The 14195-nt window shown below is 38.1% G+C and overlaps 1 protein-coding gene across 1 annotated transcript in view; it reads left to right on the forward strand.

The window, feature by feature from the left end:
- The first annotated feature begins 210 nt into the window (after positions 1-210).
- SCML2 (Scm polycomb group protein like 2) overlaps positions 211-14195 on the forward strand; it is a 69953-nt gene continuing 55968 nt past the window's right edge. The window contains exons 1-2 of the mRNA XM_031061214.1: positions 211-310; positions 11656-11763. Of these exons, the coding sequence (XP_030917074.1) occupies positions 11742-11763 (22 nt within the window). The 5' untranslated portion in view covers positions 211-310; positions 11656-11741. The remainder of the gene's footprint in view (positions 311-11655; positions 11764-14195) is intronic.

Genomic DNA, 14195 nt, shown 5'->3' on the forward strand with positions numbered 1-14195 from the left:
GAGGCAGTCGTGCAGGGTCAGTAAGAACTGCAGCACTGGTGCAGATGGGAGCAGTATTGCAGGGAGGCATTTGCTGGGTTACCCTTGGGTTTTGGGCTGTCATGTTAACGTTACAGAGTAAATAGGGGAGGGAATGCATTGTGCTCTACCAGCTCTCCACGGGCCACCATCGAGTGCTGCTCAGGCTGCAGCAACCCACAGCCCATGTGAGCCATTGCACTTACTGTGTCCACAGAAACTCTTTGTACAGGCAGGCTGTGCTTTAGGGGGCAGGGGGAACTGATTTTCTCCCTTAAGAGTACCATAAAATGTAAGTACTATTTAAGGATGATATTACTTGATCTGATGTAAAGAAGAAGCGCATTGGAGACCCTTCTGTTAGAATTTTATTTATGGGAAGTTGCGCAGTAATGCAAGTGGGAAGCTGCAGGAAACAGTGTATGCTGAAACAGAGGTTGAGACCGGGAAGTGTTTATATGGCTTTTAACTTTAACATTGTCTGGTATTGAATATGAAAATAGAGTTTACTAATTTTGTTTGAAACTCAGTTGATGGAGTCAATGCTCTGTTTTTCTATCTGATGTAAATAAGTATCAGTATTTGTGTGATATCTTTCAAGTTGCTTGGTATTTTATATTCTTGTAGTAATGTTCAGATTCAGCAAAAACAAATGTTGGCTTTTCATGATGTGCTGTAGTAAAAGCATAAACTACTTTCACAACAATTAGAGGCCATGTAGATATGAGAACATAACATAACTAGATTGTTCTTAACATTCAGACATATATAAGTTTTGATGTAGGAATTTTAGGAAACAAGCAATGGCAGTACTTGAAAATATTTTTCTTTTTACTTTGTGTGCTCCTACATTGAATATACAGATGCTTTTCCCCCCCTTTGCTGTGACTGCTGTTGCTGTGACCAGACAGTGCGCTCGTAAGGCAGAGGCATTGTTTTCTGGAGTAGCGGCCCGAGTTCAAAAGAGGCATTTTGCTAGTGTGAAATTTGTAATACTGAAAAAGTATTGATTCCATTACCTGTCTAAAATTTGTGCTAAAGTGCAGCTTTACTTGAGAGAATGTAAAGAAACTCTAAGCAAAGCTGCTTGTGCCTGTTGTACATAGGTGTCTCTTTTTGTTTTCTTGATATTCCAATGGGATCGTGAGTTGTGAGTGAGTCCTGTTTACTCCCTTTGCTGAGTGAATGTGCAGGGACAAATGAAGTCTTCAGCAATTATCTACTGCCACTAAATAGTGTCACTAACAGGAAATGACATTTGTCATTAACTGTTCAGGACACTGCAGCTGGCTTTCTTATTTGTCTGGATACATCTACCTCAAAGAAGAGTGAGTGAAATACATAGTTATTCTTTTAATGTTTTAAGGAAATCCTTAGAAATATAATTTGACAGTCTATTGTGATATTTTTTAAGTGTAAATATAGAAGAAATTACAGGTAGGGACCAGGACACTGCTTCAAGGAGTCTAGACAAGGGAGGTTTTTAACTAATTTTGTGAGCTCTGCATCTGCAAGGCATTTAAAGTTCTGTTCATTCCCATTTGAAAGAAATAGCCCTAGGCATCCAGCCTTAGTGCTGATTGCTTTTTTCAGAGATTAAAATCTTAAATGTAAAGGACTATACCGTTTGTATTCTTGAAACTGTAAGACATGCAACATAAATTCCTCAGAATGAGATTTTTCTAGTGTGTGGGAAGAGCCAGGAAAGCCCATATAAAATTGTCAAAGTGTAATAGAGCAGTGGGTAAATAAGAAGCAATGGAAATGTTAAATTTAAAGTTCCAGAATATTTGTAAATATTTTAATACAATTTGATGAATAATTCTTCTTTACTGTGATTTGTGCTTTTGGTATATGAGGGTGCTTTTCCTAGAAAATTTGTACATCTTTGGAGATTTCTTGTAAGATCCAACTGCTCTATAATTAAGTGTTAGGAAGCTTTAATATTAGTTATATGCAGTTAAGTGTGTTTTTGCATTGTAACAATGACTGATAATGTGTGTGTGAGCAGCTTTCCTTATGATGTTCAAGTGGAGGGGCAATTAATTTGTTTGAGGTAAAGTCACTGAAAAGTGAGGCAATTGAGTACTTAAGTGAACTGTAGAGCTTTTTAAGAGTATGCTTCTGTCTAAGTACTATTTTTATACCTTCATGCACCTGCTGGCTGACTTGCTGTGTGTGGGCAGTGAGGGCTGAGGGTGTGCACCCAGCTCCTGCTGTAGTGCTGGCCATGGAGCAGCAATGCTGCCTCGCTCCTGGGAGCAGCAGGAGATCATTTGGTGAGTCACCTGCTCAGTCCAGGTGTGTTTCTGTAAACTGAGCACATTGCCAAAAACTTGAGTTCTGTATCTGTGATCTCTTCAAGTAGATTACCATCTTTTGGGATGGGAAGGGTGGCTTCAGGTACCTGAGCCAACAGTGAGCAGGCTCCCCTTTTATCTGCAGCAGATCTATACACAAAGAGTAACTGGTGCATAAATGGTGCTGATGACATTTGGAGGTACTTTTATCTTGTCCTTGTTGGTCTTTCTGCTTGGTCAATAATGGTGTAGGTCTGGAGGAAAGTCAGGAGCTGCCTCATAACCATTCAGAAAGCAGCAGCTGTCTCTATTACCCAAGTTATCACTTTTATTTATTTGGGCTTGCTCTGATAGTTTCTTTTGTATACAATGGACATTTGGCATAAGTGCACACAACGAAACCATTTGTAGTAGAGGATATATAATGTGTTACACCCTTAGCACTGTGTGTCTGCCGGGATGTGCTGTGTACATGCCCTTAGCAGCTCTCTGCCCAAGATCCCTGTCAGAAGTAGTAACAGGTTTAGTTTCTATGTCTTTTGGATAGGACCAAAAATTCATTATTTTCTTATCTTGGGTCTAAATGGAGTATGGATTTCTTCTTTGTGATATTAAGTTCCATGTCTCTTTTGTTTCAGCAGTCTTCTTTCAATACTGGTTCATACTAAGGCAACTTCAGCTAAGGCACCTGCTTTCTGGGTAGTGGTTGATCAGTTTGGATCCAAGTGAGAATAATGCTGTACCCAGTTTAAGCATGACAGTATTTTGGACTGATTACTGTTTTTGGTTTTTTTTTTTTAACCCATAAGTGGTTTATATTCTTAATATTTATATGTTGTCATCTAAAACCAAGTAAAACATTGTATTAAAGGTAGGTGTGCTGTTTAGATCATTTTATTCTTGGCCTTCAACTTCACAAATCAGGTCAAATTCTATTTAAGATACCAAGGGAATTCCATCATTTTCCTTTCCATCAATTTTCATAAAGGGGATGAACTTCTTTGATGGAAATCTAAGTAAGTTGTCTTCTCAAGGTAATATGAGACTCCTTTTAATGTAGGGCGAAGACGAGGGTGAGCCTTTCATCCTCTACCATACATTAGTGCAGGGAGCAGCTGAAGTTTATAAAACCTGTAAGAGAGTAGCACCATTTTAATGAGGTGCATACCTAAAATGGAGCATGTACCATTATTTATGTACTGTGTGGAATCTATCAGAGATTAATGCAGGCAGGTTCAGTGGAAGGAGTGCAGTTTGTGGGGCACTTTTAAAAGCCCACTTAAAAAGGGCAGTTTGTAAAAGTGAGCATGGAGGAATGTGAAAGGGTATCAGAGCTGCTAAATTTGGTGGAACTCTTTATTGTCACTAATGTCTGTCAGGGGCTCAGAGATTAAAAGGGCTGCTGCATGTTTGATGGCACTTCCCCTACCAATCTCTTGTATGTGTACCCTGCACTGGAGGGCTGTAAGGAAGCAAACGATGGTTTTTTGGGAAGGTCAGGTGATATGAACTGGTTTTAATCCCAAAATAAGCAGTGTTATGGTTAGATGGAAAACTCTAAATATGGTTTGTAATTATTTTTCAGCTTGCTGTAGGAAAATACTACCTAGTCTGAATATTTCTAGTGCTCAATGGTGTAAGCACTGAGTGGAGGAAAGAGGGGGGCTTGCCTTGAGAAAGGGGGTCTCCAGAAGCAGCAGAAAGGGAGAAGTATACTCTGCCACTGTCCTGGGCCTGAGCCACATACACCCAGTGACAGATGTGCTGCCACACTGAGGAAGAGGTGGAGGAGATTGCTCTGTTATGGCTTGCTTCACCTCTGTGTTTTTTTTAATACAATGGGGAAGTTGTCATAGAAAGTGGGAAGAGAGATACAGATTTGCTGCAAATTTCCTGATGCTTTGAGTCTTTAGTCGTCTTCTGTTTTTGAAGAGTGAAGCAGATAGTACAGCGGGGTATTTGCAGCTGTCTAGTCCTTTGAGCATTTAGGAGTTGTTATATCTTTTATGACCTGTTAGTGCTTTGTTAGCTTCAGAAATGTCTAGCAGCACTGAATGGTCCTTTGGAATGGCATTTGGTGTGATTCTTGGGGTTGTTCTGTCCACGGACAGGAGTTGGACCTTGATGATCCTTGTGGGTCCATTTCAACTCACAATATTCTGTGATTAATGATAATGTTTGTCCAATAGATGGACAAATATTTTTGGTGGCATTTGCACAAAGATCCCTTGTGTAAGGGGACTTTTTGAGTTGGGGAAATAGCACATCTATCAGCACCAGCAACAGGTGAGTCTAGTGCATGTGCCTGGAAATTGCAAGCAGCTCTCTGGGTTTTTTTTTCCTGCAGAAACATTGTCTCAACAGAGGAGCTATCAGGAAATTGCATGAGGGTTGATTAGTTCTGCTTGGTTTGGTTTTGTTCTCTGACTGGACACCAGTATGTGGGATCAGTGTAGTTATTCCATTACATGAGCCAGGCTGCACCATGGAGTGTTGCAGCAGCAGAAAAATGAGTTCAGGCAAATTATGTCTTTGTTAACTTATAGTGGCAGGGAGTCCCAGTCAGCATGATGTTGTTTGGATTCTCAAGAGGAAGAGAGAAACAGGTATTTTATGCACTGGAAGAGGATGGTAGCAGAAGTATGTTGCTGCTGGTGTTGAATAGAAGTGAGAGGAGACAAACACATTGTTCTGAAGCTTCATCTGGGGTGCTGACAGCAGTGGGATCCTGTGCAGAATTTTCCAAAGGCTCTTCTCCATTCCTTCAATGAAAAAAAATTGTGCATGCTATTTGACTTCTGTATATTTCTTCATCAGACTAGAAGTAGGTGTGTTTCTCTGGATACTCCATTGTGAATAAAAAATCTGGACTTTGGGGATGAATTTGCTGACTGTGCGCTGTGTGGACAGAGCTCTGTTGGATCATAGCTGAACCAAGCTTTTACAGTCCTTTTCCAGTGTGAAGGCAATGTAGAAAGGAAGAAGCCAAAGTTGCCTACAAGGGTGAAAAATTCCCTTTCTGCCATTGGGCCTATGTTTGTGTTTTTTCCCCTTGTTCCCTTATGCATTACACAGTCTGACTGCTGCTGGTGCTGTCGCTTCTTGTCTGCTAAAGACAAGCGCAGAAAAGCTGTATAGGGTTCTTTAGCACTTGCTATGTTTGCAACAGCAATTTCTTTTCTCCATTGCCTGCTGTATTTACACTATGCTAAAAGTAAGCTCAGAGCCTTGCAGAACGAATAGTTTGAGACCTCTCTTCTGTGTCAAGGGAGGCTGAGCTGAAGACAGAGGAGATGTATCTGAGTGTAGAGACAATTTCATGCAATATGTAGCTCTTAGTGCTAATCACGCAGGTTTGGTTGGGTTTTTTTCCACAATTTAATTAGTTTACTTTATGAAAAAAAAATGAGTTAGGTATTTGGACAAAGCCAGGTTGAATAATGATGATGAATGTTTTCAGGAAGAGTACTCCAGGCTAGAAGGGGGAAATAGAAAGTAGAACAGAGGTTTCAGTGTGCTGAATTCACCAAAATGTTTAAACAAATTGTCAAAATCTTGTGCTACTGTAAATATGTACTAGTAAACTGCTAAAACTGGCAGTTTTGTTTAAGATAGAAACGTAAGCTATGTTTTAAAATTTATTTTAATAAATAAAATTTCAATTTATTTTAATATAACATTAAAATACCCTTTCATGTGGGAAGATTGGAGTTTTAAGAATATTTAAAGCTGTTAATGGCCAGCCGCTTTGCTGAACTGCTGACTTCACACATACCATTTCCTTTTTCAGGTTTTTACAACCCCACATCTTCTGACTTTTAAAGCAGGATGGGGAGGGAGGGAAGGAGGAGAAAAGCTTTTTCATTTTTTGTTGGTAGCCATAGAGCAGCTCTAAACTGCAATTTTAAAAATTACTGTCAATTTAGTAAGTGTTATATCTGCATGACATTAATTGTTTCTGTTGTGCAGTAATACAAGTTGTGCTGTTTGATTTGGAGACCTTACTTCTCTGATGTTCTCGTGTATAAGTATTATTTCTTGTTTCAGGATTTTTTGGGACAAATCTTTGGTCTAAACCATGTTAGTGTTTCTTTTTAAAATATGCAATGCCTTACTCTACTGAATAGCACACTTAATAGGCTTTGAGAGTTTAGAGAGAGTTTTGCATTCTTGAAATGTATGACTTACTGTAATTACAGTTGCTCATATTCTAAAGCAGGTCGTAAACTTACCTGGAGAGAGAGCAGAACATTACAGGCAATATTTTACTGCTGACAGCTTAAAAGTTTGTTTATGCTAATCACTTCATAAATAGTGAGCAGTACACCACTGGTGACTTACCGAGCAGTTTTGCAAATGCAGAAAATTTCTGCTTGATGTTAAAGAAAATGACATTACAAAAACATATTTGTAAAGCACTAAGTACCCACTGGCTTTCTTTAACAACTTAAGAAATACTCAAGCTTAGTTGTTGTAGTGATATATATGGCTAGTTAATATTTGCTGGTTTGAAAGCCTGTGAATTTGATTAAAGTCTATCTGTCTAGCTTTGCTTTTAGTGACTAGAGGAGGTGTTCAGATACATCACTCTATTGAAAGTTGAGCTGTATGAAAATGTAGAAGTTTAATTTCCTTTCCTTGAAAGAATTTAACTTTTTTGGTTGTTTTTTTTTTTTTAATACAGAGAATGTGAACTTAAAAGGATTCCAACTCATATCAAATTTCTTGTCAGAATACCGACTGATTATGTGTTTGTGTGCATAAATGAAAGAAGATCTGATTTTTAATGTTTGGTTCAAAGTCATAAATGTGTAATGCTAAATAATACTGAGTTTATAAATATGAAGCTTTTGTTACATTTTCTAAAGTTCTGATACATTCATGCAATTTTTTCTTCCTTTAGCCTTTGAGATCTTACTTTTCCATAATGATGCCACATATGCGCTGAGGGGTAAACTGACTATCTTTATTACAGAAATAAGGAAGTTTGCTGTTGTGTCTTCAGGTATACTGGATGAGTCTATATGCTGGGTAGTTTGCTGGAAATTATTTTTAAGTATTACAAATTTTATTTAATACTGTATATTACTTTAAAAATCCTTTTAAGTTTTACTCTCTTTGTTTGCCTCTTTTCAGCCCCTTAAAGACTTTTAGAAATAGTATGAAGTAGGGTTTTATTTAAGAGACAACAGATGAGTAGACAGATGATTAGGTTTAAGGAAAAGGTGTTCCAGATTCATGAGGGATGGCTTTGAAGTAATGCAGTTAGGTCACACTGGTTTGGGAAGTGACTGGTGCCTGTAGGTACACGTTCCCCATATGTGGAGTCTGGAGTGGGAGCTATGGCTGCTGGGCTGTGTCCATGGGGAGGCTGTACACGTCCTTTCCTTGAAGGGCTCTGCAGCACTGGCAGTGGCAAACAGCAGGGAGGAGAGGCCAGCAGTTGTAGCTGATGTCTCGTGTGTTTCTAAATGTAATAGTGCATGAATGCTAATGGGGAAAGCAAATGTAAGACTTGTACAAACGACAGCATTGGCAGGGGGAAGTATTTCTTAGCTTACACTGTACCTATTTTCTGTCTGTAACTGGTTTTGCTGTTCAAACTGTGTAATTCTTTTTCACCCTTGCATATGGAATTTTAATCTTGAAGCATTTGTAGAAGAAAAAAGGGGCAAATATAACTCCTCGTTCACATTAAGCCTGAAAAATGTCTGCCTTTATTTCAAGCTAAAACTGAGAACTTCATTGATGCTTCCAAGTGGCTGTTTTGTTAGATTCCTCCTCAGTGCAGGGTATCTGTGTAAAAGAATAGTCTCAGTCCTTATCCAGCAGAGATTGCCCATTGATGACTGTCCCACCCATGAAGATGCCAATGGTGAGGTCTAAGTTACTGCATTTGTACCACTGGTAGGGTCAAAAAAGCTAATGGGCTCTAAAATTGCTGGCTCTTGTCCTGCCATAGATGCAGAGTCATTGAGAGAAAAACCTGAATCTTTTTTGTGCAGACTGAACCCACAGTCTCTTCTTTGCTTAGGCTTCTTTTAAATGTTACATTTATCTCCATAGTTCTGTTGTGTGTTTTTATGAGCAGGCATGCTGTCAAGATAAACTTGCACTGGGAAGTCCTAGATATGCATACATATTTTTTTTCAGGACATTTGGCTTACTTGAGTGCCTGGCTAACAGTGAGAAGGATAATGGAGATGCATGGCAGGCAAAAGAAGGAGCAATTTTGATATTTTCTGTAGAATGCTACCTTCTTGGAAATGCAGCAATGCATGCCCTTTGGGTAATTCTTTCAAAATAGAAAGAGAAAAGTTAGGCAGGAGAATGTTTTCCACCCTGTTTTCTGACACCTGGTATTATGTAGTGCAGAGAAGGTAAAGACTTAGGCTTGTCTACTAATATAATGCTTTCTAACAAAGGGCTTGCACAGTGGGAGGTGGCCAGTAGAAGTGATTTGGGGATTAACAATAAAAACTTCAGTAAGGAATTAAAGGCAGATAAATGCTTTCCGTCAGATTTTTTAAAAAGGAATCCGTGTAAGGGATGGCAATCAGATAAGACTAAAACTCAGTTTACAGAATGAATTGAGACATAAGGGATATAAATAATACACTTCAGGAGTGTGGATATCCTTTGAGTGCTCTTTGGATTGAAGATATTTTGATGATTAATCCAATAGTATCCTAGGTTTGTGGATTTTTTCCCCCCTTGCTTTTTCCTTAATTTGCAGCAAATGGTTTCTCACCGGATTCTATACTGACAGTCCCTTAAATACTTTGGTCATTTTCTGTCTCTGACTGAGAACCTCTGTGCTCATCTCAGTCTTTGGTTTTCATTCTGTTGTTTTGTGCACTCTAATGCCATTGCACTTCAGCCTTGCTATTGCATTTCTTTGTTTGCTCATATATTCCTGACCTTGTTTTGTTTCATTTTTCCCTTTATTTCTAGAAGCTTCTCTATTAATTTCTTAACCCCATCTTTCTTATTCAGCTTGCTTGCCAAGGCACGTGTACAAGAATCTTGAGATCTGTCCTTGCTGTGTAATTTTACCAGAATGTGCCTGGAGGTGTTTTCCCTGTGTTTGCTGGTGATTTTCTTCTTTTCTGTGTTGGGTGTGCTGTGGGTTGAGCCAGGCTGGGGATGGTGAGTGTGACATGAGGGACTCTGTCTTGGTTAGCAAAGGACACAACTGCCTTGCTTAGGGTTTGCCACTTAAGTATGTGAGGTGATGGAAAATAGTTCCTACATCTGCCCCTGCAGTAGAAGTTGCGCTTTGTTTCAGGTCGACCCTGCTCTGTGTTTGAGGTAACTGGTTTTAAGTTTGCTGTGGTTCAGCAACATGTAGTGGTTGTAAGATAGAGGCTCAGAAATACCGTTCTTGAATGTTTTCTGTGACAAACAGTACAATCAACGAGCTAATTTAATAGCAGCTTTAAATGGAATACTTAGGTGTAACTGAGTTCTAAGTAGCACCTCTTTGAAACAGTAATATATTGTGTTCCTGCAGTTGGATTTGCCTCTTTTCAAACTGCTCTTTCAGAACTTTCAGTTGTCTTATATTTTTAACAGGCTGGTGGGCATGCTGTAAAACAGCCTATCTGGTACAACACAGGCTAATGAAAAGCTGGAATCCTTTTTATGTTCTCACAGACGCTCCGGTTGTGCTAAACTTGATGACTATCACTGCAGGGTTGGAATCTTTATTACTGCACCAAGTGCAATCTGGTACTTGGAACAAAAAGATAAAAACCATTCTCTGTTCTAAAGTAATCTGTAAAAACAGTTACTGTGACTCTGCATCACCTTCCATGATTTATTACTTGCAGTGGAAAAGCTTTGAATTTTTGGGGGAGTCTGTGAAAGTATAAAGTATTTCAAATTTATTTGATGGCTTAAAAGGATTTCTACTCTTAATCTTGATGATCACTTATACTATGAATGCTATTGTGTAGCAAAACCTGCTTATTTTATGGTTGTACTCAATTTTATTTATAACTCCTTTCAAGTCTCAGTCTTGAGTTTTTGTAATAACTGTCCAGCATGTTCACAGACAACACACACGTGAAATAAATTCATCAGTCACTGGCATTTAAAAAAACTTTTAATTAGCCTTAGCCATGTTCTTGCACTGTATAAAGTTTTCATCATCCAGTCCATCATCATAGTGCTTTGAAGTTTCTTGAAGTTTCAGTGAGGATCACGGTTTCAGGAAAATACTCAGTTGTATGATACTTCTCTTTTTATGTGTGATATAGATGAGCATTTTAATTTTTTTTTTGCATGTGAGTAGAAGAGTCAAGAAATTCCAAGTCAATAACCTGCTTTTCAACTGTTACTTCTTTTATGTCACAGTGGAAAGATGTAGCTTCTAAAAATATTACCTTTGACAAATTAATCATGGAAAGAGTATGCACATATTTAAATTTTAAAAACTCCTCAAGGTTTTGGTGATGTCAGCTTTAAACCTCATGGAAGTTGCTTGAAAGGAAATTATCCAAGAACATAATTCAGAAATTTGAATGTATTTACCCATTATTACTTGAAAAGTTAATGGAGAAGGATAATAAACTTGCTGGCTTTGTTGTTTCAAGGCTAGATGCTTGAAATGAGTTTGACTTGAACACAAAGTTCAAAATTCTAGATGCTGGAGTACAAAATCACAGTAACACACAAAAAAGAAAGCTTGTTTTTGCTGTTTTACACTAGTCTAACCAATCTGTCCCTTCCAGTTTCTAAACCCTACAAGAATGTGGCTCATTGCTTTTATCTGCAGTTAGCATTTCCCTAATACTTCTCTGTGCGCTGTTACAAGTCTGTTACAAATCATAGGGCAGGGCTATCCCTGAGCACTTGGGCCTTGTACAGATTTTTCACATTAGTGTTTGGTTCTCTCTTCAACTGTAGTTGTGCAAGATAATGTGCTTTACCCAGAGGTATTGAAGTTGATGATTGTTTAACTCTGTGCAAGTGAGGCAGGGTGAGTAGGTTATGTATGACGAGTCTTCCATTTTTCAGTAATGTTTCTTGGGGGTGAAAAGGAATAAAGCACATTTTACATCTTTCTTTGTTTTAGAAATCCACAGAAAATGCAAATCATTAGAGAATGAACTGTCTAAAACAAGGAAATGAAAGTTTGCATTTGGTATTTTTGCTACTTTTATTTAACTGTTGTTTCTACACTACTCTCCTACAGATAGTTTGTTAAACACTTGCAATTTAAAACCAGCAAGATAATGATATACCAATACAAAAAATCATCCTTTCCAAAAAAAGAAAACCCAAATGCCAACAACAACCTCCCCCCCTAACTTGTTGTATTATTGCTCCACAGGAAACTGTTGTGCTGAAAGGAAGAATTAACTGGTCTTTCAACTTCAGCCTTTTTATTGTGAGAGGGGAGATCACAGAAGTGTTACCATGGGGAGAACAGCAGCGAAAGGTAAGGCCTGGTAGCTTTAATCCAAGAGGAAAGAAAGTGGGGAACCTGTTAAATTTTCTTTTTGGAGCTGGTGGCATCCAATATGACAATTTGCTGTACTGTTAGATTAAGGAAGACAGTTTGTGATATCTTCTGAATACAGGTAAGTTCAAACTTCACATTGTTTTAGAATACATATGCTGAATTTGGCTGTCTTGAATTCTACAAGTTTAACGAAAAGAATTCTGTCCTGTGACAGCCTTGAAATCATTACTGCGCTCTGAAATTAAGGAATGTGTCTAGATGTGCTATTAAATAAAACGTAGGGGTTATTCTGGAGATGCCTATAATTTAGCAGAATAATAACTAAGTAGTACAAAAACCAAATTTTATCTCAATGAATGGCATTAGCAACTGTCTTTTGAAGATAAAATGAACATTTTAAAAGAAATTCATCCACAAGTACACGGTGTACCGCAAAGGTGTGATTTCTGCTGTGTCATGTTGCAGATGTTAATTGTGAGTTCAGAGCTAAAATAGAGAGTGAGACTTAAGAAGAAACAAGAGTGTTTGGGCTTATGAAACAAAAAAAGAATATGAAGAGCAAAAGATCCACTCTCTGAAACCATGTTGTTGCTGCTTTGGAAGCTTCCAGATTGGTAGTCATCCTCCATAAAAGGCTGCTAGCACTTTTGTACTTTCCTTGAGCTTACCACCTTCAACCCAAGCTGCTTTATGTGCTTGTGTGTTCCCTTGGTAAATAATTGTCTTTTGCTAGAATAGATTTTCGGTAATGGCAGGAGTCATCCATTTAATTGTTGCACGAGGAGTTTATGGAGGAAGTCTGACCCCTTCTCTTGTAGGTTTTCTGCATGGCTGTTGTCTAAATATAGTCAAAGAGACTGGCTGTTCCAAGCAGATAAGATAAGAATTTTGCTAGGGAAGCACAAAAAGAAAGGAAAAGAGAAATTTTCATATTCACTCTGTCTGGATATCCTCAGCTGTGTGCACTGAGGTTTGGGGAAAGGTGCTCACACCCCTGTGTAATAGGCAGTGAGAAGAAGGCCCCTTCCTGAGCAATGATAAGTCTTGGGCTTGTTTTAGTAAACTTCATTTCAGGGTGAATAACAGTGTGGCATGGGAAGAGCAGAAGTTTTTGTCACCCAAAGGTATTTCACATACACCAGGAAAATACAAGGGGTTTGTTTGAGAAAAGTGGTATCCTGCCATGTTCTGAAGACCCAGAAGAGTTGAAGACATTGAGGTGGCTGAGGGATAGCTGCAGGAGTCTTGACAGCATGACTGTGACCTTCACTTTCCCCATACTGCACAACATGCAAATAACAAGTCTTAGAAGGCAGCACATACATGCCTTCCCTGCATGTAGCACACCATTCTGGGATGAAAACTATTGCTGTTAAAAGACATGATGTTTGCCATCCCTTAGACATAACAATCATCTAGTTTGCTGAAAGGTTAAGTCTTCTAGAAAGAAGTTACAAAGTTTTAAAGCTTCTCAGGCAGGAAACTGGAGTTCAGTATGGGAGCTTATAAAAGGAAATGCACATTTGTCACCAGGATTATCCTTGCCCAGAGTTTTCTCTGCCTTCTCTGATTATTTTTTATTTGGTATTCACAAGTCAGTCAGGATAACTTTGTCCTTTTTTTTCCCTTTGTCTCTAATTTCTTAAGTGATAGATGTGGTTGCTCTTGCCTGTCTTCTGTTGAGTAATCTTATCAGTAAAATTCTGTGGTTACTGATAGGGTGGGAGTAATGTAAACACACAGAGTTTTGAATCAGTAAGCAGAAAGCACTATGTTAAATAATCTTACTCTAATCTTGGCTTGTATCTAAAGCTTTAGCTTATGGAGTGCACTCTAGGAAAGAAATTGTTCGTGAACAATAGAATATGTTGCTTTTAAAATTTTAGTATATGCTTTATATGCTATAAAGGTATATGCTACACCTTTATATGGTATAGGCTAAATATATATAGATACATAGCAAATATATAAATGCTGTGTAATTATATGTAATACTTTATTTTCAAAACTTTTTTTGAAATAGGTATCCTTTTCTTTATTGTTTTTTTAGAGAGCTGAGTAGCATTTGATTAAGTCCATTTGATTAAGCAAAATTTCATTCCAGCTCTTGTTTTGGCAAATGATCTAACACATACTGTGTTTTACATTGAGAAATAAACTGAAACTTTTCCCTTTAAAAATGGACAGGAGAAGATAGATGATGAATTAAGCTGGCCTATTTTTTTTGTTTGTTACCATGAGCTTCAAGACTGTAGGACTAATAAGTCTCTTCTGTCTCCAATATATAGATAGAGTTCCTATTTTCAAGTCAACTTTCCAGGTTTCAAGGAATTAGGCATTGAATGTGGCTAGGAGCTGAATGTGCAATGGGAAGAAAAGAAAATACTCTCTGTACATGTACATTTATT

This window comes from Geospiza fortis, unplaced genomic scaffold (genome assembly GCF_000277835.1).
Source record: "Geospiza fortis unplaced genomic scaffold, GeoFor_1.0 scaffold285, whole genome shotgun sequence".
NCBI lineage: Eukaryota > Metazoa > Chordata > Aves > Passeriformes > Thraupidae > Geospiza > Geospiza fortis.